This window comes from Mustela nigripes, chromosome 9 (genome assembly GCF_022355385.1).
Source record: "Mustela nigripes isolate SB6536 chromosome 9, MUSNIG.SB6536, whole genome shotgun sequence".
Classification (NCBI taxonomy): Eukaryota; Metazoa; Chordata; class Mammalia; order Carnivora; family Mustelidae; genus Mustela; species Mustela nigripes.
In genome coordinates this window covers 8,240,363-8,265,397 of record NC_081565.1, presented here as the reverse complement: position 1 = coordinate 8,265,397, position 25,035 = coordinate 8,240,363, and the positions used below count along the sequence as shown (strand labels likewise).

The 25,035-nt window shown below is 44.5% G+C and overlaps 1 protein-coding gene across 2 annotated transcripts; it reads left to right on the top strand.

The window, feature by feature from the left end:
- The first annotated feature begins 269 nt into the window (after positions 1 to 269).
- ZBTB34 (zinc finger and BTB domain containing 34) lies at positions 270 to 24,894 on the top strand. Of its 2 annotated transcripts, XM_059410796.1 has the most exons (3): positions 270 to 338; positions 19,345 to 20,873; positions 22,506 to 24,894. In XM_059410796.1, exon 2 carries the CDS (start codon positions 19,355 to 19,357, stop codon positions 20,867 to 20,869), a length of 1,515 nt encoding a protein of 504 aa, XP_059266779.1. In that variant the 5' UTR covers positions 270 to 338; positions 19,345 to 19,354; the 3' UTR covers positions 20,870 to 20,873; positions 22,506 to 24,894. The 2 variants fall into 2 exon arrangements, with proteins under 2 accessions (XP_059266779.1, XP_059266778.1); XM_059410795.1 differs by lacking the exon at positions 22,506 to 24,894 and having other exon boundaries at positions 19,345 to 21,308.
- Positions 24,895 to 25,035: the final 141 nt, after the last annotated feature.

Below are 25,035 nucleotides of genomic sequence, written 5' to 3'. Positions count from 1 at the left end.
CGCGGGCGGGAGGCCGTGGGGCGCGAACCCGCCACCGCTCCCTCCCGGAGTCTGGACCAAGGCCGCCGCTCGCCCACGCGTCCGCCGCGAGGCTCCTGGACGCTGCCGAGGCGGGATCTGAGCCCCGGACGCCCGGCGAGAGGCTCGTCCCGCAGCGCCACCGCCCCCGTTCGCGCCTGCCCGGAAGCGCTGGCGCCGAGGGGGCGGGGCCGGGAAGCGCTTCCGGGGGCGGGGGGCGCGGGCTGGGGCGGCAGCCGGAGCGGCGGGGACGGGCCTGGCGCCGGCGGCGGCGGAGGGGGCGCCGCGGGCGGGCGATGTGAGCGCGGCGCTCTCGGCAGGTGAGGCGCGCCGGCCGGGGGCGGCGGGCGGTGGGCGAGGAGCGGACAGACCGGGCGGGGCGGGGGACAGCCCTCGACCGCTGTCCGGCTCCCTCTGGGCGCGGCGGGGCGGGCGCCTCCGCGCCTGGTCAGTCCGGCGGGCCGACGGGTGGGCGGGCGGCGCAGGCTGGAGCCGAGGCCGGGCGGGGTCGGGAGGCCCGGGCACCTGCTCTGGCCAGGCGCTCGCCCCGGAGGGGCCAACAGTGCTCGGCCCCGGCGTCCGGGCGCCGCCGGCGGGGCCGAGGGTCGCGCTCGGCCAGCTGCCCCGGGCTCCCCAGCCTCCGCCTCGGGCGTCTCGGGCTGCCATGCTTCCGGGCCCCTCACCCCCAGGGGCGCACCCCTTTTGTACGGGAGGGCCGGATGCTTGAGTGCCCTGGAGAGCCTGGCGGGGCCGCGGGGTCGGCCCTACTGGTGGCTGCAACAGACCCCCTGCCCCACGCCGCCGCCTTTCTCCAGGTAAACAGGCGGTAGCGCGTCCTGCTTGGCCCTGGACGTCTCCATGGTCACTCTCGCCCTCAGTCGGTCCTGCCATTACGAAGGGCCGAGCTGGGGTTAGCCTCGGGGTGTGAACACTGCCTTTCTAGGCTGGGCGGCTGTGCTTTAGGGCGGCAGTAGTCGGGGAGTTGTCTTGAAGCTTTCAGCAAGCCTCTTCCACGATGGGCCTCAGTTTCCCTATCTGATCAGTGAGGGTTTTAGATTCGCTCTCTAAAGACCCTGTGGGTCTGCCAGTCTGTATGTCTCTGAAATTGGAAGGGCTGTCCCTGGTTCAAGATCTTGGGCAGTTTCACTGAAGACTTTTTACAAATGTGGACTTTTTAGCCACTTAATAGACTTGGTTTCAGACAGGCTTTAAAATGATTCCCAGAAGAGTTTCTAAACCTTACCTTAATCATAATTCATCCCTTGCTTTTGTCCCTAGTAGTAGTCAGTCCCATCCCGCGGAGTTTTTGCCTGCAGATTTTTTTGTTGTTTATATTTGCCCATTTTCTCTTTGTTCCTTAGTCCAGGCCCTTTTTGCTTCACATCTGGATTATTGCAACAGCTTCTTAGTTGGTCTGTGACTTCAGAAGTCCCCCGCCTCCCCCCTCCTTCCTTTATGCTAATGCCAAACTTAATATAGGAAGTCAAAAAAAGAGTTGAGTGCTTGCTTGATTATTAAATGTCAAGATGCTGTTCCATGTGGTGGGGTAAAGTATTGGAAGACACACCGCCTCCAAGCAGCTTTACACTGGCTGCTGAGGCTTTACCTGTGAAAAGGTAATTGATTGATTAGACAGGGCTGTGTGCTATAGAATTAAGAAGGAGAGATGGAGGTCATTGGAGGCTGAATGGTCAGGGGAGGCTTAGCGAGGAGGCAGGATTTGAGCTGGCTGTTAAAGGATGAGTAGGATTCAGATAGGAAAAGAGGAGTCAGGCCCAGTGATCCAGCGGAGTTGGTGAATAAACCAGCCACCTTGTAGAGAAGTGTTCATATAGGAAAGGGAATAGGAGGAAAGATTGGCTGCGGCTTGTTCCTAAAAGAACTTGAACACTGGGTCAAAGTTGAAGCTATTCTAAAGGCAGTGGTGAGCGGCAGGAGACTAAGGGTGGTTTGTCATAATTTGCAGAAGGGGAAAGGAGAGGCTTGGGGCCAAGAGATCAGCTAAGAGGCCATATTAAACTGCACCGAGTAGGGCACCGAGTAGTGTCGTCTCGTCTGCCCCGTTGTGTCCAACCGTTGCCCACCCTGTCTTTTCAAGACTCTGCTTGGTTTGGCCCCTCCCCGCCTATCCGAACCTGTTTCTCCTTCTCCTGTCTGTCCTCTGCAGAAGAGCGTTTATGACTGCCTCAGGGCTTTGTTGTTCCCCGTTGTTCCCCCTTCTGAAGTGCTGGCCTCCTTTCTCTTCTCTGTGTAAATTCTCCATTTCACTTCCTTCAAGCCCCTGCTGAAGATACACTTCCTCCAAAGGGTGTTCCCTGGCTGCCCTACCCCCATGCCTTTGTGGCACTCACAGTCTAAAGCTCGGGATTCAGCATTTGTTCCTTGGGTATTGAACTTGTTCTTGTCCCAACTGGAGTGGGAGTTTTTTTGAGGGCAGTGTGTTTTAACGTTTCTTGTGGAGCCCTGCTGGTGTCTAATAGCCGGACTGTTCTAGGAGATACTCAAATACTTCCTGATTCTTGTTGGTAAACAACTTTGAAAAAAATTTTTTGATTCTCCTCCTTTTCTAAAGGGGACTCTGTTATTAGTTGTCAGCTTTCTCTGTAATATGTCACTTAATGTCTAATGCTGCCATTCAAAGTGGATGTTTTCCACTTTCATTCTTAGAGTACACAGAGCGTAAAAGGAATCTTTGAAAGATTAGAAAGTTTACTTTTGATTATGGGAAAGAAAAAAGTCATGTAATTCTTCTGTTGGAGACCGTGGGGAAAGAACCTCCGCTTTGGAATCGGGCCTGGGTTTGAATCCCAGCAAGGCTCCTTATTACCTTTGTAAACTTGGGCAGTTTGTATAATGTCTCTGAGCCTGTCTTCTCATCTATAGTGTGGGGATAATAAAACCATCTCATAGGATTGATCTGAGTTTTAAAATGAAAAATATATAGATGAAGGAGGTAGCAGACTTTGCAGCTCCTGTTAACTGCTCAACACATTTTCGTCCTCATCGGGTGTAAATTTATCAAGGTGGAGAAGTGAGTTGCTGATTTCTGCATGTCTCTGGATCCTTTCAGTTGAAGCACTTGTTGAAAATTTCAGTATCCTGAATCTAGAATCTAGAATGGGAAATTCATTTTCATGTTACTGTAGTTGAAATTCTGCTTCATGTTTTTCAGATCTCTTAATTGTGTCCATTTAATGTTTTATAGCTGACTGCTGAATTTAGCTTAGTGAAGGTCATCAACTGAATGCAGTTTAATATCTAATGGTTATTTTCTGGTTGATATTGATGGCATGAAAAACCTCACGGAAGAAAGCGATTCAAGGTGAGCTTTTCTAATCCTTCTGTCCTAAGAGGTGGGACTTGTGTTTCCCAGGACCAGTGTTTCTGGAAATGCCAGCCGTCAGCAGGTGAGATGCCACTTCTTGACAGTTTTTGAGTTTGGCTTAATGCTTACTCATTCCTTTACCTGAAACGTACCTTTCTCCGAGGGGATGAATTCCTGAAGCATCTACTTGCCCACTTCATAGACAGAGGTCAGGAGAGGTTTTTGGACAGAATGGACATCACGCCAAGAAATGGCTGCCAACTACTCAAAGTACAACACAGTGTAAACCCTTCCTTATCATTGTGTTGATGTAATGATTCCTCCTTGAATGAGAGTTTTCTTTCCACTCAAAGTTGATCACCAAGAGTCCAGCACCAGTAAAAAAACTGCATCTCACCAGCGTGCTTATCAGAGATAAGAATTCCCATTTCGGGTACTGACAAATCCAGGTTCACCTCCTGGCTCTGACAGTCAGTAGTAACCTTGAGAAAGGTTCTTCGTGTCTCACCTGAGTTTGCCTCCTCATCTGCAGAATGGGGATAGTTGCATGGTCTGTGTCAGTGTTGTCATGAAGGTTCGGTGAATAGGTAAAGAGCTTATTTAGCGTATGGTACACAGTAGGGGTATAACTGTTAGTCCCTTACGTGGCAGGTGAGGTTAAAGAGGCCATCCCTTCCCCACCAGGACAGCTCAGGAGAAGCTTCTGATGTTCTGCATTGACTGAAAGACAAACCCCACTGTCAAACCAAATCGTACTCTCAGAATTAGTGTAACTGAGCAGACTTGGAGAATGTTAACGCCTTGGTAGGAAATCTTAACAGTTTGGATAAAAATGTTCTTTCAGGCTCACATGAATTAATGCAGTAAGAACTCTAGACTTGTTTTCTTTTAAATTAGGATGAGTGCTTCATGAATATCCATCACGGAATGCCATTTTATTTATTTTTTTCGTGCATTGGGTTTCAGCAGCACCAGAATGTTTTATGCAGCCCTGGTGTTATTCGACTGCTGCTTTCTAAAGGATTAGATTGTAATTCATGACAGCTCAAGTTTAGTTTTGATCTAGACCCAGGCAGAAATACCTAGAAAAGTTATTTTTATATAGTTGTTACTGCTGTTACCATGCCTGCTGTCCCTCGTGCTTCCATCTGTGGTCTTTTTCATGACTTTTTGTATGGAATGGAAATGAGAGATCTTAGGTCTTCAGTGCCTGAGAGAGGAAGCCGAGAGTGAGTTGTGGCTCTGGTGTCCGCAAGTGACTGAATCGGGCGGGTGCAGACCTGCGTTTTGGAATCGTGAGCATCTTGATTGGGAATAATGGGTACCTCCTGGTGCCCCAAACAACTCCCTGATTTTGTAACCTTGCTTTCTTTTCATAGAAGTGTCACTGGGTATTTTTAAAAGAAGCGGTGCAAATTAGAGTGTTTCTGGGCTGGATGGGAATGAGCCACCTTGCTCGATTTTGCCCTCTGGAAGGGGTGGTCTTGGGTCTTCAGCAGGAGGAATTGAGAGCTGAGGGTATAGTGATGGTGGCATCTGGGGATTTTGAGCCACCAGCTTGGTTCAGGTTGAGTCAGGTGACATGTGCTGAGAGCCCCTCTCTCTCTACCAGGCAGGGTGCTGGGCTCTGGGCGCATGGTCCCTGCCCTCAGCTCACGGCCAAGGGTGTGTGCCCAGCAGCACGTTGCCAGTTGCTTGGATTTTATGCTTGTGCTTTTGTTCCACTTGTCATTACGAGGAAACACTTCCAGGGCTTTCCCCAAGAACGTTGTAGAGGGGATTGCAAGGCCCATGTGGGTGGTTGCCCAGATGGCATTTCAGTGTCCCCTCTCTCATCTTCAGGCTCTCTGCAGAACGGGTTAGCAGCGCGGGAAGATATCACTAGTCTACGTCCTCGTTTTCATTGTTAAGTTTCCTTACAGCTTTAAAAGAAGGCCCAGTGCAGAAATTTATTAATGAAATGTGTTGAGGAGAGGGCTAAGTGTAGGTGTTCTTGTGATGTTCGAGTAACTCTCTTAGGAGCAAACAGCAAAACTTTTCTGCTCTTAGCTAAACTTTTTACTGTTACCTCTCTCGTCTTACCATGTCAGTCCTTAGTACAATTTTTGGTTACTCCCAAATCAGCCTCCCACCCACCCCTTGCCCCCTTCCCGCTGCCTGTCAGACAGCTCTACACCGATGCCCAGTGGGCAGTCCGGACTCCTCTTGTTGGGGGCTGAACTTGCTTGCCTCCCAGAATGGACAGCGCCCTGCACTCTCAAGTCCTGTTGAGTCCTTCTTTGGACTCAAGTTCAAGTTGGCAGCTGCCAGAATTGAGCTTAGATTTTCTAATCTCGTATTTAAGGCCCTCCACGTCCCAATGGTCATTTTCCTCTTCGCCCTGTCACCCCTGGAACCTGGGCCCGAGCCTCTACTTCAGACCCACACGTTTCACTCCTTTATGCCCTGATCCTGCCATCCCTTCTGTTTGAGCTGTTGTTTCTGTTCCATTTGAAAACAAAGCCCTGTTCACATATTACTAACACCAGGGAGCTTTCCTTTGTTCTATTTTGATTTTTTAAAAAATCTTTTTGGTCAGAAGTAATCAGTCTTGTCATTAGTCCTCATAGTTTTTTGTTTCTGCCTCTATAATTGTCTGCTTGATACGCTAATTATCCGCTTGCTGCTTTCTCTAGATTCTTTGGTTTACAAAATTATATATTTTTAGGTAGAATCTTACACATGTCTTAAAAAAAACTTTTGGTGAGAATAATACAGCTATGTGATAAAAGATTCAAAGTATAAAATGAAGCCTGTTTCCTTTCCCTCTCCCCAGTCCTTAGTCCTCATTCCCAAAGTCACTGTCATCAATAGTTTCATGTGATTCTTTCTAGAGTGGATACAGCTGTTCTTTTAAGAAAAGTATATGAGGGGTGTGTGGGTGGCTCAAGTTGATTAAGAGACTTCCATTGGCTCAGGTCATGATCCTGGAATCCTAGGATCGAGTCCCACATCAGGCTCTCTGCTCAGCAGGGAGCCTGCTTCTCCCTCTGACCCTCCCCTTCTCATTCTTTCTCTCTCAAATAAATAAATAAAAATCTTTAAAAAAAAAAAAAAAAGAAAAGAAAAGAAAAGTACTTGAAAAGAATCCCACATATGCATACATAATTGTTCCTTATCCTGCAAGTTTGGGCCAAGTAATGGAATTCTTTGTATATTGAACCATACTGATCTGTCTATCCTTTTTAAGGGCTGTGTAGTGTCTCATTATTGATTTTTATTGTTGTCATTTTGAGCCAGTCTCCTCTTGATAGATTTTGAAGTTCTCCTTCTCTCTCTCTCTTTTTTTTTTTTTTTTTTTTGGATACAGCAAATAAAAATGCTTAGTGAGCATCCTTGTTACATAGATCCTAACATACTTTTTTAAGGACTGTATATTTGTGGGATCACTTCTTAGCGGTTAGTGGTGGACCAAATGGTGAATGCCTTCTGCATTTTGATGGAGCTGACCAGGCTATCCCTCAGGATTACTCTTGCCAATTCTTTTTATTTTTATTTTTTTTAAGATTTTATTTATTTATTTGACAGAGAGAGATCACAAGTAGGCAGAGAGGCAGGCAGAGAGAGAGAGAGGAGGAAGCAGGCTCCCCGCTGAGCAGAGAGCCAGATGCGGGGCTCGATCCCAGGACCCTGAGATCATGACCTGAGCCGAAGGCAGCGGCTTAACCCATTGAGCCACCCAGGCGCCCTTGCCAATTCTTTTTAAATGTGTACAGATGTGATGGGTCACAACAGGTATCTCATTTTCTCTTTCTCTAATTCACGTGTGTAGTCATGAAGAAAACTAAACATCTTTTCATGTGTTTTTGGTTATTTGCCTTTTCTTTTTGTTAATTCCTTTGCACCTTCTTCCATAGGATTTTCTGTGTCATCCCGATCTCATTGATTTATGATATAAGTTAAAGAATTTGGAAAGTAGCCCATTGTCAAATACGCATGTATTTTTCCTCAATATGTCATTCACTTCTCGTGTTTTGCAGACGATGTTTCTTTGTCCTTTTTGTCAGATGTATTGGTCTTTGCCTATGTGGCTTCTGGGACAGGGATTTCTGTCATGCTCAGAAAGACTTTTATGTCATTATTATAAATAAATTCATCCATGCTTTTTTTCAGTTAATTTTTGATGATAATCAAGTCTTAAAAAATATTGTCATAAGAACATACCAGCATTAAATGGAAAGTAATAGGATTCTCTTTCCATTTCCTGGTGCTAAGAAATTGATAAACAGGCAACACCTTTGAAAACTCCTGTTGCTTCCCTTAACCATGTTTTCTTTCCTTTGAAAGATTTCCTTTCTTTTCTTTCTTTCCTTTCCTTTCCTTAACCATGTTTTCTTTCCTTTCCTACTGTTGTTATGTGGGAGGGAAGTCATTGCCCGTTCAATTTTTTGCTCAAAATCAGTGGGAGGAGCAGGGCGAAAGAACAGAGTATCCATACCTGATACACCTGTTTGCCCACATCAGGATCAGTCCTGTCTGCTAGACTGTGGCTTCGCCATCTTTGCAGAGTAGCTTTTTTATTCTAAAGCTCCTTCGGTAAAATGCATTTGTTCTTAGTGAACTTTGGAACCCACATTAGGGGTAAGATTCCCGAGCTGGATTTCAGAACAGGGTCTTGTGACACACGGGCGTGGTGAGATGTTCAGCAGCTTTTTGGGTGGGGTCTTGCCGAGGTTGCAAGCAGCTTTACGAAACCCCCTTACCATGTGGTCTCGCATCGGATCTTAGTTTTCTTCCCAGAGCACGCATGCGTGTTTATCTTTCGGACCCCTGCCCCGACTTCAGGTCTGTGGGAGGAGCATCCCGGGCCGACCTGGACACAGGCCATCCAGTGTGGCTCTCCCCTGTGGCTTGTGCGCACAGTGCCTCGCTGTGGAAATGTCCTCCCTTCTCTGGGAGGTGGGCTTCACTCCCCAGCATAGGTCTGTTTTCCTCCCAAACCTGGTCCTTCTCCACTCGTCATGGTCCTGACCTCCCCCTGGCCTGTGCTGGCCTTGCTGCTGTCCTCGGTGCTTGGTCAGCCCTGGATGGTCCTCATAGTCTGCTCTGGCTTTTTGAACACCAGTCTCAGCGCTGCTCAGAATTCTGTTGAACTTGGGCTGAACCTGTATCTTGGCAGAATCTACTCTGTGATTTCCACCTTTAAATACCAAAAAGACCAGTTACTTGAGCCTCAGTCCGGTGGTTTCTAATTAATTGAGGCGGTAGCATGAAGATAGCTGTTTATTTAAAGGAGGTAAGGGTGCCTGAGTGGCTCAGTGGGTTAAGTGTCTGCCTTTGGTTCTAGCCCCGCATGGGCTCCCTGGGGTCGAGCCCCGCATGGGCTCCTCCCTGTGCCTTGGGGAGTCTGCTTCTCCCTTTCCTTCTGCCTATGGCTCCCCCTGCTTTTGCATGAGCACACGCATTCTCTCTCTGTCAAATAAATAAGTGAAATCTAAAAAAAATAAAATAAAGGTGGTAGGGGCGCCTGGGTGGCTCAGTGGGTTAAAGCCTCTACCTTCCGCATCGGGTTCTCTGCTCATTGGGGGGCCTACCCCCCCCCCCCCCCCCGCCTACTTGTCATCTCTGTCTGTCAAATAAATAAAACCTGTATAAATAAATAAATAAATAAAGGTGGTAAAATCACCTTTGTGTGATTTGTGCTGTAGTGAATTCCTAGAGCTGAAATTATTCGGTCACAGGGGACACACATTTGTAATCTGGATGGATATTAATAACCTAGCCCCCACTCACCCATCTTCATCCCCTTCCTCCTCACAACAGCAGTAGGAGCCCTTGGCAGCGCGAGGGGCTGTTTTACCACTTGTCCCTGTCCCTTTTCCTGGCTGCCACGCTAGGGCAGGAAGGTAACTGAGGGCAAGCTTTCTTCTCATCCTGCCTTTTTCTCAGCTCTTCTGACTTCTGCCTGGCCTGCTGTTCCCCGAGGACAACTTAGACAAGGCTCAGGAGTTACCGGTGTAGGAAGTCCGCATGGGCAGACTTTGCAACAGTCCTGGGAAAGTTAGCCTCTGGGAGTGTCAGTTTCCTCATTTCTAAAATAGGGGTAAAAGTACCTCCCTTGGAGGGCAGGCATGAGGATTCAGGGAAATCATGCATATAAATCCTTTACGACACGCCTGGCTTCTATCAGGCATTCGGTCAGTGCTGGTTATCGATGATGCTGATGGGGGGCTTTCCCGAGCGCCGGAGAAGGCTGAGGGTGTGGGAGGTGGCAGTGGTCCCCTTTTACCATTGCTGAGGCTAGCGTGGGGGTGGGTGGCTGGCCACAGGGAAGGGGATGGGGGGACCAGTGTCAGGGCTGCCCACCTCAGAGGCGGTCCTTCCCAGAACCCGCTGAGACCAGGGTCAGCAGAGTGTCATCCGCTGACCTCGGCAGAGGCTGTGTGTGGGGTGAAAGCCACCCCCAGCTTTGGAAGTATTCTCCCCTAAAGAAACGGGCAGAGGGGTGCCTGGGTGGCTCAGCGGGTTCAGCCTCTGCCTTCAGCTCAGGTCATGATCCCAGGGTCCTGGGGTCAGGCGGTCTGCTCGGTAGGGAGCCTGCTTCCTCCACGCTCGCTCTCTCTGTGTGCTGCTCTGCCTACTTGTGATCTCTCCCTCCGTGTCAAAGAAATAAGTAAAATCTTAAAAAAAAAAAAAATAAAAACTGGCAGAGCAGGAAGTATGTGTGTCCATGGGTTGAATGAGCAGAGAAGACTGAACAGGTTGGGCCGACAACCTGAACTTCCAACAGCTCCCTGCAGCTGAGTCCTTACCACGGGTGCTTTTTAAAGGCGTGTTTCATGTTCTTATCCAGAGTGTAGTCTTTACAAACTAATGGCAAAGGTATTGTTAAAATAAGGTAAGTATTAATGAAAGAAAAAAGTCTTAATGGTATTGAAGAAAAAGTCCAGCTCATATGTGTTTGTTTTTTAAATTCGAAAATAAAAGTAGAAATACCCAGGTGGAGGATGGCTTCTTGCTTAGTATAGTGTGACAGACCTGTGAGTAATCTTTCGAGCTAACGAATACTGATGCTGTTGTATTTAGTGAGAAGAATCATCAAATTCATTATTGTCTTCTGAAGCAGCAGCAAACCTAGTGTAGATGGAAAACTAATATTTAATTCACTTCTCTACATTATCAAAAATGATTTTCATTCCCTCATCTCTCTGAGTTGGGAGGAATCTGCATTAAGCCTGTATCAAACGGCAAGACTGGGAGCCTTCCTCTCCTCATCTCTGAATCCCCTTTGGTTTGTGCATGCAGAAGACTGAAACTGAATGACTGTTTCCTGTACATGTAGAAAAATCATCTAAATTCCCAGTCAGTATGCCGTTTAGTGATTGCAATTAAATGTCATATTTGCAGCATATAAGACAAAAGGCTAATTTCCCTAATTTGCAAAGAGCTCTGACAATTAAATAAAAAATGCAAGTATAGACAAAGGATATGAACAGACAGTTCGAAGACAAATTTAGACAAATTGCCATTAAACATGAGAAAAGATGATCAGCCTCACTTATAATTAAATAAAGGCATTTCAGAGCCATGAGATGCCATTCACACTGATGAGTCTGGCAAAAGTGAGAAGGGGTAATGCTCGTTATTGGTAGTCACGGAGGGGGGGGGGACAGGGACCTCATGTGCTGTTGGTGAGGGCAGCTGCTGCTGCCTTTGGAAACCATGATCCTAGTGAGATCTTCTGCTTGGAGGAAATACCGTGGCTATTTACCTTTTTTTCCTGTTTAGAGTATCAGTTGGGGCCTGGTTAAGTACATTGTGACACAGCCTTCCACGGAGTACTCTGAAATGGGAAAAGATAATGAGGGAGAGGAGTTTGTGCTGCTGTGGGAAGATCTGAAGGTGTATTAAATACATTTTTTTAAAAAACGGGGGAGCTGGGTAGCTCAGTGGGTTGAGCCTCTGCCTTCGGCTTAGGTCATGATCTCGGGGTCCTGGGATCGCACATCAGGCTCTCTGCTCAGTAGGGAGCCTGCTTCCCCCTCTCTCTCTGCCTGCCTCTCTGTCTACTTGTGATTTCTCTCTGTCAAATAAATGAATAAAATCTTTTTAAAAAACCAAACAGGGTATAGAACAATTTAATGCTGTAACTTTAAGAATGCCAAAAGCCCTGACCAGATCTTTGGGAAGGGGAACTGGGGAAGAGCTTTGCTGTTCACTTCTGTTTTCTGTACTAGGATTTGAAGTTTGTGTGCATGTATTTTATTTTAAAGGTAGATTTTATTTTAAAGATAAAACTAATGAAACATTGATCTAGGTTAGGTGTGGGCTGACACTCTGCACGGGGGAGGAATTAAGACCTACAAGAAACCAGTGAGGAGCCCATGTTGGGAAACCGCCGATCTGGAGGAGTCGGGAATCATATTTGGACTTGATTGTCTCTGAAGGGGTTCTGACTTGCTCTACCCCTGGACCACCACTAGGCCTGACACATCAGGTCGTTGGGTGTGGAACTTGCGATTCATTATGCCTTTTGCTCCTTTCAGCTCGGTTCCCAGCCGAGGGCTGCAGTTTCCTGCAGATGCCCTGTGCAGCGGACTTCAGAAGCCTCCTCCTCTGGAGTGTTGCTTGTCAGCAGCTCTAGGCAGAGGGCTTTGAATCTCATTGTCAGGGCCAGAAGGAGGTGTTAATGTAAAGGAGAGGAGAGTGAAGCACTTCCTTTCTCATTTGCAGAAAACTGGAATCCCTCTCTTAGGTGTTAATCATGGTCTTTGGTTTTTCTCTCCAGTGATTTTCTTTCAAGTGTAGTTCTCTGCTTTTCTTCTGAGAAGATAAAAAGACACACGGAGGAGGAGGAGGAAGTCTCACCCTGGAAGCTAGTTTCGCTTGTGGACTATTTCAGAAATGCTTCATTGTTTGCTCTTTTCTGCTGGTTTTTGCCCAGGGCTTTGCATCTTTCAAAAGCCTAAGCCCACCTTCCTTTTGGCCCTTACTTCCCAGAGTCAGTATTTACACAGCCTTGTATCATGCCAGGCAGTATCTGTGTTTCTGGAAGGCAGTCAGGTGTAGTTAGGACCACAACCTCCTGAGTCAGACTAAGTTCATCTTTTAACTCTGGGACCTTTGGCAGTGTCTGAACTGCTTTTCCTCAGTTTCCTCATCTACAAAGTACAATCATAGTATTTCCTTCACAGAGTTGATAAAATTAATATAAAATTAATTAAATTTAGCACAAGATAAGTGCTTATTATATGTCAGCTTTTATACACATTCAGTGCATGAATTTCCCTCATTTAATCATGACCGCAGTTTCATTGGGCAGTAGTTCTTCTGAGACGTTCTCTAGGTAGGAAATCAAAGTTAACTGACTTGTCCAAGACCATGTGGCTGTTTAAATATTCGTTGTTATTATTTTTATCAGAAAGTGGCAGAGCTAGGATTCATAGCCAAGTCTACCTTCAAAGCCATTTCTCTTTGCCCCCTAAAAAAAAATCTGTTATAGCTAATCTTGACTATGGGCCAAACAGCCACTATGCTGAGTGTTTACTACTGTTTTTTTTTTTTTTTAAAGATTTGTTTATTTATTTACTTGAGAGAGAGAGAGATGGAGGGAGTGCGTACGTGCGTGTGTGCCCACAGGGGGAAAGGCAGAGGGAGAGAGTCCCAAGTAGAATCCCCGTTGAGCCTGAGGTGGGGCTGTGATCTCACAACCAGAAACCAAAACTTGGATGCTTAACTGACTGCATCCCCCAGGTGCCCCTTGTGCTTCCTACTTTTGCAGACTTGTATTCCTCATAACAAGCCACAAGGTAAGGACTCCTCTATGCCCATTTTCAAGATAAGAAAACTGAGACTTGGAAAGTTTATGAAGTACCTCACACAAGTTTGACAGGTGGAAAGCAGGTATCATTTGAACCCAGATCTGACTCCAAATTCATGCCTCAGACAGTTTGATTATGATCCCTTCCTATCTTTTTTTTTTTTTTTAAGATTTTATTTATTTTTTCAGAGCGGGGGGAGAGCGAGCACAGGCAGACAGAATGGCAGGCAGAAGCAGAGGGAGAAGCAGGCTCCCTGCTGAGCAAGGAGCCTGATGGGGGACTCGATCCCAGGATGCTGGGATCATGACCTGAGCCGAAGGCAGCTGCTTAACCAACTGAGCCACCCAGGCGTCCCGATCTTTTCCTATCTTTTAAAAACTGGCTAAGGGGGATACCTGGGTGGCTCAGCTGGTAAAGCAAAGCTCAGGTCATGATCTTAGGGTCCTGGGATCAAGTCTATCGATGGGCTCCCCGCTCATTGAGGAATCTGCTTCTCCCTCTCCTTTTCATGCTGTCTCTCTCAAATAAATAAAATCTTTTTAAAAGGTAGAATAAAAACTGGGTGAGGTATCCTAAATTTCTTTTTAAATGTTACTGAATTTTAGTATGTTCAGATAGTTTAGAAATGTGTCTAAAAAGATTCATTGAAAGCTAATAGGGCTTCTAACTACCCTGTCCCCCTGTGCATAACCATGATGTGTATATGCTGACACAGCAGTGTGTGTGTGTGTATGTGTTCACGGTGCCTTGTACAAACAATACCTATACTGTTTGGCATCTCACGCTTTTCCTTTAGTGATACACCATGATGAGTTTTTCATGTCAGTATGAAAAGAGCTTCCTTGTTTGTTATTTCTGGTTGTATAGTAATCTCTTTTTCTTTTTTTTAAGATTTTATTTATTTACTTGACAGAGACACAAGGAGAGAGAGAACACAAGCAGGGGAGTAGCTGAGGGAGAGGGAGAAGCAGGCTTCCTGCCAAACAAGGAGCCCAGTGTGGGGCATGAGCTGGGATTGTGACCTGAGCCGAAGGCAGACACTTAATGACGGAGACCCCCAGATCTTATATACATACGTATACAGCCCCTGGTTGTATAATAGTCTTAAATATGGATCTCCCATAAGTTATTAACCATGCTCCTCTTCATGGGCATATAGTCTGTTCTGAATCTTTTGTTGTTTTGTCCAGTGAAGTAATAAATTCATAGGGCTGAAGTTCCTCGGTTACGGGGAACGTGCATTTGTAAGTTCAATGGACAATCACTAAAATGCCCTCCAAAGTATTTGCTTATTTTACAATCCACCAGTAACGTCTGTCAGATTATCATCATCAGGGATTTTAAGATATTTTTTATTTGTTTTTTTTTTTTTGTCATGCCAACTAATAAGTGTGTTCACTGTTAGAAGTTTGGAAAATACAGGAAAGTGTGAAGAAGAAAATAAAAACGTTTTTAAACTTAGATTAATGTAACCATTCTGTGTATATCTCTCAGTATTATTTCTATGTATATTTAATATCTGGTTTATACATACATAATTTTAGAAATATTCTACTTTTGTTGTTACTTGATTTTTTTTTTAATTTTATTTATTTATTTGAGAGAGAGAGAGAGCATGAGAGGAGAGAGGTCAGCAGGAGAAGCAGACTCCCTACTGATCAGGGAGCTCAATGTGGGACTTGATCCCGGGGCTCCAGAATCGTGACCTGAGCCAAAGGCAGTTGCTTAACCAACTGAGCCACCCAGGTGCCCACTTGATTTTTTTTTAACAGCTTTACTGAGGTGTAGCTTACATATCATAGAATTTGGTCATTTTAAATGTACAATGATTTTTAGTAAATTTATGATGTTAACCCACCTTTAGACCATTTCCATCACCCATAAAGATCCCTTGTGCTCATTTGCAGTTGATTTGTTGCCATGTTATTGAATATTCATTCAGCAAATATTAATTGAGTGTCTACTATGTGCCAGGTGGTAAGCTGCATGCTAGTTAATAAAACAGATGAAAATCCTTGCCTTTGGGGCCTTGGATTTTGTAGCGCTTACTTTGTATGCTTCCTTAACATCAGTTTAAAAATGACATAGTATTCAGTATATGTGTGTGCTATCCTTTAATAATTTCCAAGAAGGTGGACATTTTGATTGTTTTCATTGTTTTGCTATTGTAATTGGATATACCAATGGATAAATTCTTGTGTGCCTACATCTGGGATAGAGAGTGCTAAGTCAAGAGAAGTGCCCATCGCAAGGCTTTGTTACATTTGCCTACCAGGAGCATACAAGATAGCCACAGTCCCGATAGCACTACCAGGGGGGTTTAAATCTTGCCAACTGGAGAAAGAATTGTGTCTTGTGTTAAGTTTTATTTGTTTATTGATGTTGTTAAGCACTTTATCTGTGTTTCAAGACGATTTTAATTTCTTTTTTTTTTTGAAGCATCTGTTCATAGTCTTTACCCATTTTTCAATTGTTAAATTTGCTTTTATTTGTAAGAGTTTTCTACTTCTTCACCATATATGTCATATTTTTCATAATTTGTCTCTTGTCATTTGCTTTTGGTCAGAAGCCATTTTTTAGATGTATAGAAGTTCTTCTGTGGTTAAATCTCTGTTTTTTCTCGGTATCTTTTGTGCATAGTAAGACCTCTAGAAGTTCTTACGGGGGGATATGTGGTGAAGAAGACATCTAACTTTATTATTATATTTTCACATTATCCAAGAAGCATCTATTTCAAAAATTCTTCCTTTTTCACTGATTGGAAATGGCCCGTAGGGCCCATCTGGACTGACTCTCACTTATTACCTTGACAGCCGCGTGAGACCTTTGTCCTTCCCCTTGCTCCTTCCCCTAACTGTACCACAATTCTCTAACGCCTCTTTCCTTCCTGCTAAGGCTCTCGTCTCTTTATGCGTGTCATTCCTTCTGTCTGTAGCACCTCCCCGCTCCCTTTACAAAAGATCTTCTAGCCCTTATCATAGTTTGTAACAAGAGAATTCAAGCTTTCCTGGACCCCTCGTGCCTGGCGTGGAGAAGACAGTACATAGAGTGAATGAGTTCTAGCGTGATCGTACATTTTGACATCTATATCTTCAGCTGGGTTTTTTTGTGGTTGTTTTGTTTTCCTGAAATGCCTTAGTATTTATTCTTCTAGATCTACGCTGTCCACAATGTGGTAGCCACTGGCCACATAGGGCTGTAGAACACTTAAAATGTGGTTATTCCAAATTGAGATGTGCTATAAGTGTAAAATACACATCAGATTTCAGAGAGTTAGTATGAAAAAAAATGTGAAAGGTCTCACTAATAATTTTCTAACATTGATTATATGTTGATGCTTTAACTGGGTTAAGTAAAAATGTATAGAATTTTAACAATTTTTATTGTTAATGGAACCGCTAGGAAACACCACAAGTGTTTGTGAAGTTACTAAGGAAGTACTTCATTGGGCTACATTATAGTCATAAATCAATCTTGGGTGAAAGTGTCTATATTGTGGACTCTTTTAGAAGCGTCATGTGTGTCTTCATATTTATGTTTTTGTCCTTATTGAAGTGTTTCAGTTTCTTCTTGCAGAGCCTATTTTTTGTTTATCCCCCAGGTAGTTCATAGTTTCTGTTACTGTTGATGGCTGTGACTTGTCATCTTACCTAACTGGTTTTTTATGTACAATAATTTTTGAAATGCTTCATTTGCTAGTTCCTGCTTCTAAACAGATTTGTTCCAGGGATTCCCTTGTGTTTTCTGTGTAAATAGACCTGTCTGCCTTGAATAGTAATTTTACCTCTTCTTTTCTAATGGCTCTGTGCCTTAATTTTTCTCTTGTCTGTGGCTTTGGCTGAAACTTCCAGAGCAGTGTTAAGTAAGAGAAGTGATGGGCAGACAACCTTGTATCCTCCCAGGGACTAATGGGAATGAAATGAAAGTGTTTACCAGAGTGTTTACTAGAGCGTGTACCAGGGAACACTAATTCTTAGGCAGATATATGTATCTACCTTGAGAGAAGAGTTACACGCTTAAATGAGTGTGCAAATGGCTGAGTTAAATAGAATTCTTGTCTGGAGGACTTTTACGATGGGTTAATATGCTAATATATTGTTCAACCCCTAAGAGGTGGGTCTACACATGGGCTTGTGTGCTACTAAATACATTTTGGGAACCACAGATAGGATGTTTTCTTGCTAAGGTTGGTATTGCCATCAGCTTTGCAATAGGTACTGTTTATTACATTAAGAAAATACCCTCTTCCTGTTTTTCCCCTTACTTTGAAAAGGCATTTAACTTTCTAAAATCCACGGCTAGCATAGTTTTGATTTGGCCATATGGTTTTTCTCCTTTGACTTACTGATGTGGCAGATTACATTTATACATTTCCCAACATGCATCCATCCTTACATTTGGTCACAATATATTATTATTTTAATAGGTTATGTTTCTAAGTATTTCCTTGAGGACTTTACAATCTGTTTACTAGGTAAAGTTGACAGTCGTCTCTCTTTATGCTGTTTACCATCTTCTGGTATCAGATGTATGCCATATAAATTGAGATGCTTTAATTTTTTTTTTTTTTTTTTTGAGATGCCTTAAATGTTTCAACATGCATCTAAAACAGTGTGAACGGCCTGAAGATCATTTATGCTTTGGCACTTCTGTTTCTTTTTATTTAATTCTGCCAATTTATGTTACTCTAAAAATATGTCTGTTCCGTACAGATTTCAAATTGATTTCAACCATAATTCTAGGATAAATAAGAGCACAGTGTTCCTCCTTAACTAAAATGTTTTAATTCGGATTCTGACATAATAAAAAAATTCTGGTGTGATCTAGGCACGCTAACTGGTCTGTCCTTTCCTGCAGGTGTCAGATTTAATTGCACATTGTTGTATCTTATAATTTTAAAAAATTTTCTCTGCAGTTATATGCTGTTCTGTATTCATTACTTTTTTTGCTTTCTTTGGGTTTAGTTGGTTGTTTCTTTTCTGACCTCTTTGGTGAGTCCATTTATTTTTCTTCTTTGTTGTTTAATGATAAAAACTTTCAAGGTACTGACTTTTAAAATTTGTTGTTTCAAAATCCTCAACATTTCATTTTGAAAAATTTCAAATATACAAAAAAGGTGGATTTACAGAAAACACCTGTATATACCCACCATCTATACTCTATGCTTGTTAACACATTCCTGTGTTTGCTTTATCACCTCTCTATCCATCTCTATTTTTGGATGCATTCTCAAGTAAGTTGAAGACATAAGTAAACTTAAACTTGACTCCTAAAGCCCTCTTGCTGCAGATTTGATGTGAGTTTTCTTTTTTCTGAATAGTTTTATTCCTTTTTGATTTTCTTCTTGATTCAGTGCTTATTCAGAAAGTGCTTAAATTTCAATTGGTTGGATTTTAACCACTGAAATATAATTGTTAGATCTGATTGCATTGGTTTTGGTCAGAGAGCGCAGCTGGGCTGTATCCACTTTTGTGGTTGTGAGCGATTCGGTATATTGGGTTCTTGGCAGGGGCAGCCAGCCTGTCCAAGGTATGCGTATGCTTTGAGCACTGGTGGGCATTGATGTGCTTGTGATATGTCCATCGCTCTTGGTGCTTGCCCTGTCTAAAGCTCTTCACTGAAAGGGTCAGTTACCAACCCAAAAGGATAATAAGGTGCGCAGAACTGAAGGGGGGAAAAGTGCACATGAGGACCACTCAGATTCTAAACTAAAAAGCGTTTATCTCTGTTCAGTGTATCCCCTGTGCTGTCTGCCTGGAAAACACCAATTGGAAACATACAAATAAGGCAGAACAGTTTTCAGATGAGTGTGCATTTTTTTTTTTTTTTTTTTTTTTTTACGAAATATTCCAAATCCTCAGAAGTAGGTGAAACAGGGAAATATTTTCCTAAAAGGATACCAAATTCTCAATCATCTGCAAAGGCCCTACTGTCTAGACCATGTTATAATTTCGATGAAGATGAATGCTAGGCATTTGGGGCAGTAGGCTGATTGATCTTTGGGTTATCTGACTTTCGGTGAATTGACCAAGACGTGAGAGACTGAAAGTAAGAGGAAGAATGCCCAGGTCGACCCTCCGAGGCACAGTGGCCGCAGTGGTAGTGGTGATGGTAGTGGTGTGATTTTCGCAAGCTTGTGTTGATGCCGCTTGTGCTTAGTGAGGAGTCACTGGTGAATTATGAAACTCTCTCTTTCTGCAGATTACGCTTCATGTCAGTAGAAATGGACAGCAGCAGTTTTATTCAGTTTGATGTGCCCGAGTACAGCAGCACTGTTCTGAGCCAGCTAAACGAACTCCGCCTGCAAGGGAAACTATGTGACATCATTGTCCACATTCAGGGTCAGCCATTCCGAGCCCACAAAGCAGTCCTCGCTGCCAGCTCCCCCTATTTCCGGGACCATTCAGCATTAAGTACCATGAGTGGCTTGTCAATATCCGTGATTAAAAATCCCAATGTGTTTGAACAGTTGCTTTCATTTTGTTACACTGGAAGAATGTCCTTGCAGCTGAAGGATGTTGTCAGCTTTCTGACGGCAGCCAGCTTTCTTCAGATGCAGTGTGTCATTGACAAGTGCACGCAGATCCTGGAGAGCATCCATTCAAAGATCAGCGTTGGAGACGTCGACTCCGTGACTGTCGGCACCGAGGAGACAACAGAGAGTCGGAATGGAGTTAAGGATAGTAGCTTCTTTGCCAATCCCGTCGAGATCTCCCCTCCGTATTGCTCTCAGGTTCGGCAGCCCACCACGAGCAGCGATCTTCGGATGGAGACGACGCCCAACAAAGCTTTGCGCAGCCGCTTACAGGAGGAAGGGCACTCAGACCGAGGGAGCAGTGGGAGCGTTTCCGAGTACGAGATCCAGATAGAGGGGGACCATGAGCAGGGGGACCTGATGGTGAGGGAGAGCCAGATCACTGAGGTGAAGGTGAAGATGGAGAAGTCCGACCGGCCCAGCTGTTCCGACAGCTCCTCCCTGGGGGACGACGGGTACCACACGGAGATGGTGGATGGGGAGCAGGTTGTGGCCGTGAACGTGGGGTCCTACGGCTCCGTGCTCCAGCACGCCTATTCCTATTCCCAAGCCGCCTCGCAGCCCCCCAGCGTCTCCGAAGCTTTTGGAAGTTTGAGTAATTCCAGCCCGTCCAGATCCATGCTGAGCTGTTTTCGAGGAGGGCGTGCTCGCCAAAAGCGAGCTTTGTCCGTCCACCTGCACAGCGATCTGCAGGGCTTGGTGCAGGGTTCTGATAGCGAAGCAATGATGAATAACCCCGGGTATGAGAGCAGCCCCCGGGAGAGGAGTGCAAGAGGGCACTGGTACCCGTACAATGAGAGGCTGATCTGTATTTACTGCGGGAAGTCCTTCAACCAGAAAGGAAGCCTGGACAGGCACATGCGGCTCCACATGGGAATCACCCCCTTTGTGTGCAAGTTCTGCGGGAAGAAGTACACACGCAAGGACCAACTGGAGTACCACATCCGGGGCCACACCGACGACAAACCATTCCGCTGTGAGATCTGCGGCAAGTGCTTTCCATTCCAGGGTACCCTCAACCAGCACCTGCGGAAAAACCACCCCGGCGTCGCCGAAGTCAGGAGTCGCATTGAGTCCCCCGAGAGAACAGATGTGTATGTGGAACAGAAACTAGAAAATGACGCATCGGCCTCCGAGATGGCCCTAGATTCCCGGATGGAAATTCACACAGTGTCTGATGCTCCTGATTAAGATGGTAACGAAGTGTGCCCAAACAAAGCACATTAATCAATGCATATTTGTGATTTGCTTTGTTGTAATCTTTGGTTTTCCCAACCATCTGGAAATCTCTCGGTCTCTTGGCAGTTTTTCTAAGGTTTCTGGAAGGAACACTTCATTGTGTTTATCCTTTCCCCCGCCCTCCCTCTCCCAAGGAGCTCAAAGCATGAAGGGCAGCGTATCCAGGGAAAACACAGGCTGACAGTATTCCTCTTTGGCTGAACTCTTAATCCAAAATCTGCCAGTGATTTAGCTATGCCAACTGGTTGACCCTACATTCTCTGCCAAGAGGCATGCTCTCTCGTTGTGTGCACTGGCACCGGTGCATTTCCACGGGGAGAGACCAGGATGCCGTCAGCTGATACAAATGGGTAACCTTTTCTAATTTAAAATTACTTTTAGGGGGTAGTTAGACAATTTATATATATATATAATAAAGCTATTATTATATATATAGTATATATACATTCTCAAATTTGATTTTATTCTGGTTGAGGTGAATGTAAGAGGAATATATAATTTAATACAATGTGAACAGGGCTTTTGACCCTGTCTCGTTCCCTACCCAATGTTAGGGTTTTGCCCCTTTATTTCCCTTACAAAAAGAATGTTAATAGGTTTTCATATATATTAATCATCATGTCCAAAAGCAAGCAAAGCAAATCACAGTGTTCATAGCTCTGCTTCATAACAAGTACATAAACCAAATGCCATAAAATGTATTCAACTCTAGTTGGAAACCGTTTTGGAATTTTTGTTCGTTGTCCAGTAGGTAAGCTGGATGACCCCGTGGTGCTGACCTTTTTACATATTGTAGTGTTATATTAGCCAACCCCAAAGGAGCAGTGGTTTTCAATGTTTTTACTGGCCTACGAATCTACCTTCATTCCGTACTGTAGAAACATACATACCAGGTAACTAAATCGAATCACTCTACCATGAGTTACTACTCGCACTAAAGGAAAGGGATTTGTAGTTCTGTCTACAAAATTCTCCAAGCAGTGTTGTTGTGGGTTGTTTCCTTCTTTCCGTTTTTTTTTTTTTTTCCTCTTTCTCTCTCTTTCTCTCTCTTTTTTCAAACAGCTAGTTCAGGTGCACAGCAACTTTTTCTACATGCAGTTCCCAGGGAAACTGCAGAACTTGGAATTTGTACTTTTTGTAAAGATATACTCTATGGGAATTGCAAGCAATATATCTATCTTAGTATCGTGTGTGCTAACGAGAGCCTCAGTGGCTCCCCCACTCTCAGTGTTTCCTGCTTAAAGAAACCAACAGTCAAAAAGCCCTCTAAGATACTCTGTGTGTCACCAAATCTGTGTGTGTCACCATTTTTTTGGTCACGTGGTGCTATTTTATGTTCTGTATCTTTTAGGTCAGTATAGTTGTAGAAAATGTGAAATCTAATGGTAATAGTGAATTACAGGTTTTGTTTTGTTTTTTGGTTTTTTTTTCTCTCTCGAGTTTATAGCTTGAAAAGAGACCTCAAAAGCATGTGCTGGCAAACACATTACTGTATGAAAACATACCTGAGTCCTATTTGAATACTTGTTTTCTTGAAGCTTTAGGAAGTGTCTTGGGTTCTATATTTTGTTTACCCGTGTGCTTGTAGTGAACAAAACGGGCTTTACCAGATGGCTTCGGTACTGTGTACTCCGACAGAGGAATTCCGTCGGCAGGTGGATGGGGCGTTTGGGCCGCGGGCTGCCCGTGGGGTGTCGGCGCCCCAGACTCTGCTGGAGGACCTTGGCTCTGAGACTCGCAGCCAGTGTGTCTCCACAGGAGAACAGCACAAACCACCTAAAAGAAACACAGACATGAAAAAAGACCAACCTCAGAGTCTAGGAGTTAAAAGGAATACAAAAATAGACGTTTGCTGGTTTTCCGTGCTTTTTTGGCTCTTACAATACCAAGAAGGGGTGGGGGGTGGTGCTGGGAGGGCCACGGGGTGTTTGGGGGAGGTTTTCGTTTTGTTTGACGTTCTGTTATTTTGAGACAAGAAAATCGTTGAGGCCCTTGTGTGTGACAACCCCCGGGGGGTGGTAGCCGTGCGGTAGCATCTCTGTAGCACACGGGAGCCGTGTGTTCGCGTGTGAACTGCTGCACTCCACATCAGTGTTACTACGGACAGATTACACTCTAATCCTGCTGCTCCCGACGAGCAGCTCTTGCTAAATCGGGTATATAGTGTATGCCTTTTCCTGTCAAACTGCCTAAGTAAGGGGTGCGTTCTCTCCCTGAAGCACTTGCTCAACTCCTGTCAAAGCCGCGTGCCTCAAGGGGAGGCTGGACCCCAAGTGTTTACCCACTTAAATATGTTCTGGGGTTTCAGGTAAATGTCTGTGATTTTTTTTTCCCCTTACCTGAGTAAGTTTGCTTTTGATTTTTCTTTTTTAAGAATTAAATGCAAAAAATTTGTGTGGTGATACAAATTAAGTTCGTGACAAGAAATGCCCAAATCAAGGACGTGAGAGGTCAGGCTCAGGGAAGGAACCTCCTTTTCACTCAGGCTTGGGGCCTTCTGAGAGGTCTCCAGAGCATTCCGTGATAGATGAGACAAGTCAGGAGGGGAGAGCACTTGGGGCAGGTACCTCGAATAGCCTGGTTCTTGTCACTGTGTCCGTCTTAACCTTTGTTTAAATGGAGTTCTTTGTATTTGTCAATTTGTTTAACTGGTTTGAGTTTACCAAAGAGTGACTTATCCAAAATTGTCTTTGACAAAACTATACATTGCTTTGATTGTACAGTTCAGGTTCAAACATTGTAATGGGACTGTTGAGGGGCAGAAAAATTGATTGAGTTTCTCTCTAATAACCATGAGTCCACATTTTGCAAGTTCCACTTGCCTCCCATTCATGTTGCTAACACTTTACCCTTTCCACTGCTAGCAGTGTTAAGAATGAATTCTCAAGCCATAACCCAGTACTGTAAGGTTCCACAGGGCTTCGAGGAGGCAGCGCGTAGGCCAGCGCAGAGCTGGGCAGCCTCTCTGGGCAAGCACGCCATCGTGCTCCTCAGTGTGCGTGGCGGGTGAGAGGTTAACTCCATTCAGATCGGGCAGCAGTAATGAATTGTGCCTTGTCACATGAGGATTGTGCCAGGAGGATGACCATGGCCACAGAACAGAAACATTCTCTCCCCGAAGGTCCCTTCACGTCTCCGCAGACGAAGTTCGCTGTGTAACTCCTTAGAGCAACTCTTTTTGGAAAGCAGAGTCCCTATTTCTGTACAGTTTGAGGTTAGATGTTTCATTTATAACAAGTGCAAAAGTCAACTAAGATAGAAGTGATATGTGAAGAAATCCTTTACAGCAAAACGTATCCTGAGTTCATATAAGGTCTGTTCATAATTGAGTCTCTTCTTGAGCCACCTTGTCCAGTACGTAGACAATGTGAAGACAGTGACGGTGTCCTTTCCTCTGGGTGTTTCACCTGTTACTACAAACTGTGAAAACAAAGAATTTTATACTTTTACTAACGTTTGTGGTTTTAAACAGTTCTTTTCATTCTAATCGGTTCTCTCCCCTCTAATTTCTACTAAAGCTGTAAATACATTTAGAAATTATATTTGTAAATACAGCATATGAAGACAAGTTAATTTTTTTGGTCAGTGGAAAGCCTCCCAGTTGGCTCTGCCTTGGCAGTTTTGTTTTTTTGTTTGTGTGTGTGTGTGTGTGTGTGTGTGTGTGTGCCTGCCTGCCTGTGTGTGTGCGTACGCGCACGCCCATGCGTGCGTAGGTGCGTGTGCGCGTGCCTGGTGTTTAACAACAGAAAGGATACTGTCGGTTCACTGTTAAGCAGAATATACTGTAGAACTAAATTGATGATTTTCCAGCCTCCAGAGCATGAGTAGATGTCTTTTCTCATGATAGCAGTTATAACCAAGTCTTTGTTTTTCCCTTAGCCCAGACCATAGGCCTGCATATCTTTGTGTGTGGTTTTGTTTTTACTTTTGTTTTTCCAGCCTAGACTCTAGGAAGAACTTGCAGGAACACAAAACAAGGGCTGGGGTGGGGTGGGGGGGGGGGGGGAGGGTGGGAATCCTCCACGTGAATGAGCTTTACTTTAAAGAAATCAATGTATTTTATTTTAACAACTTTTTCTATTAGTTACTGTGATTTTTGTTGTTGTCCTTGTTATTGT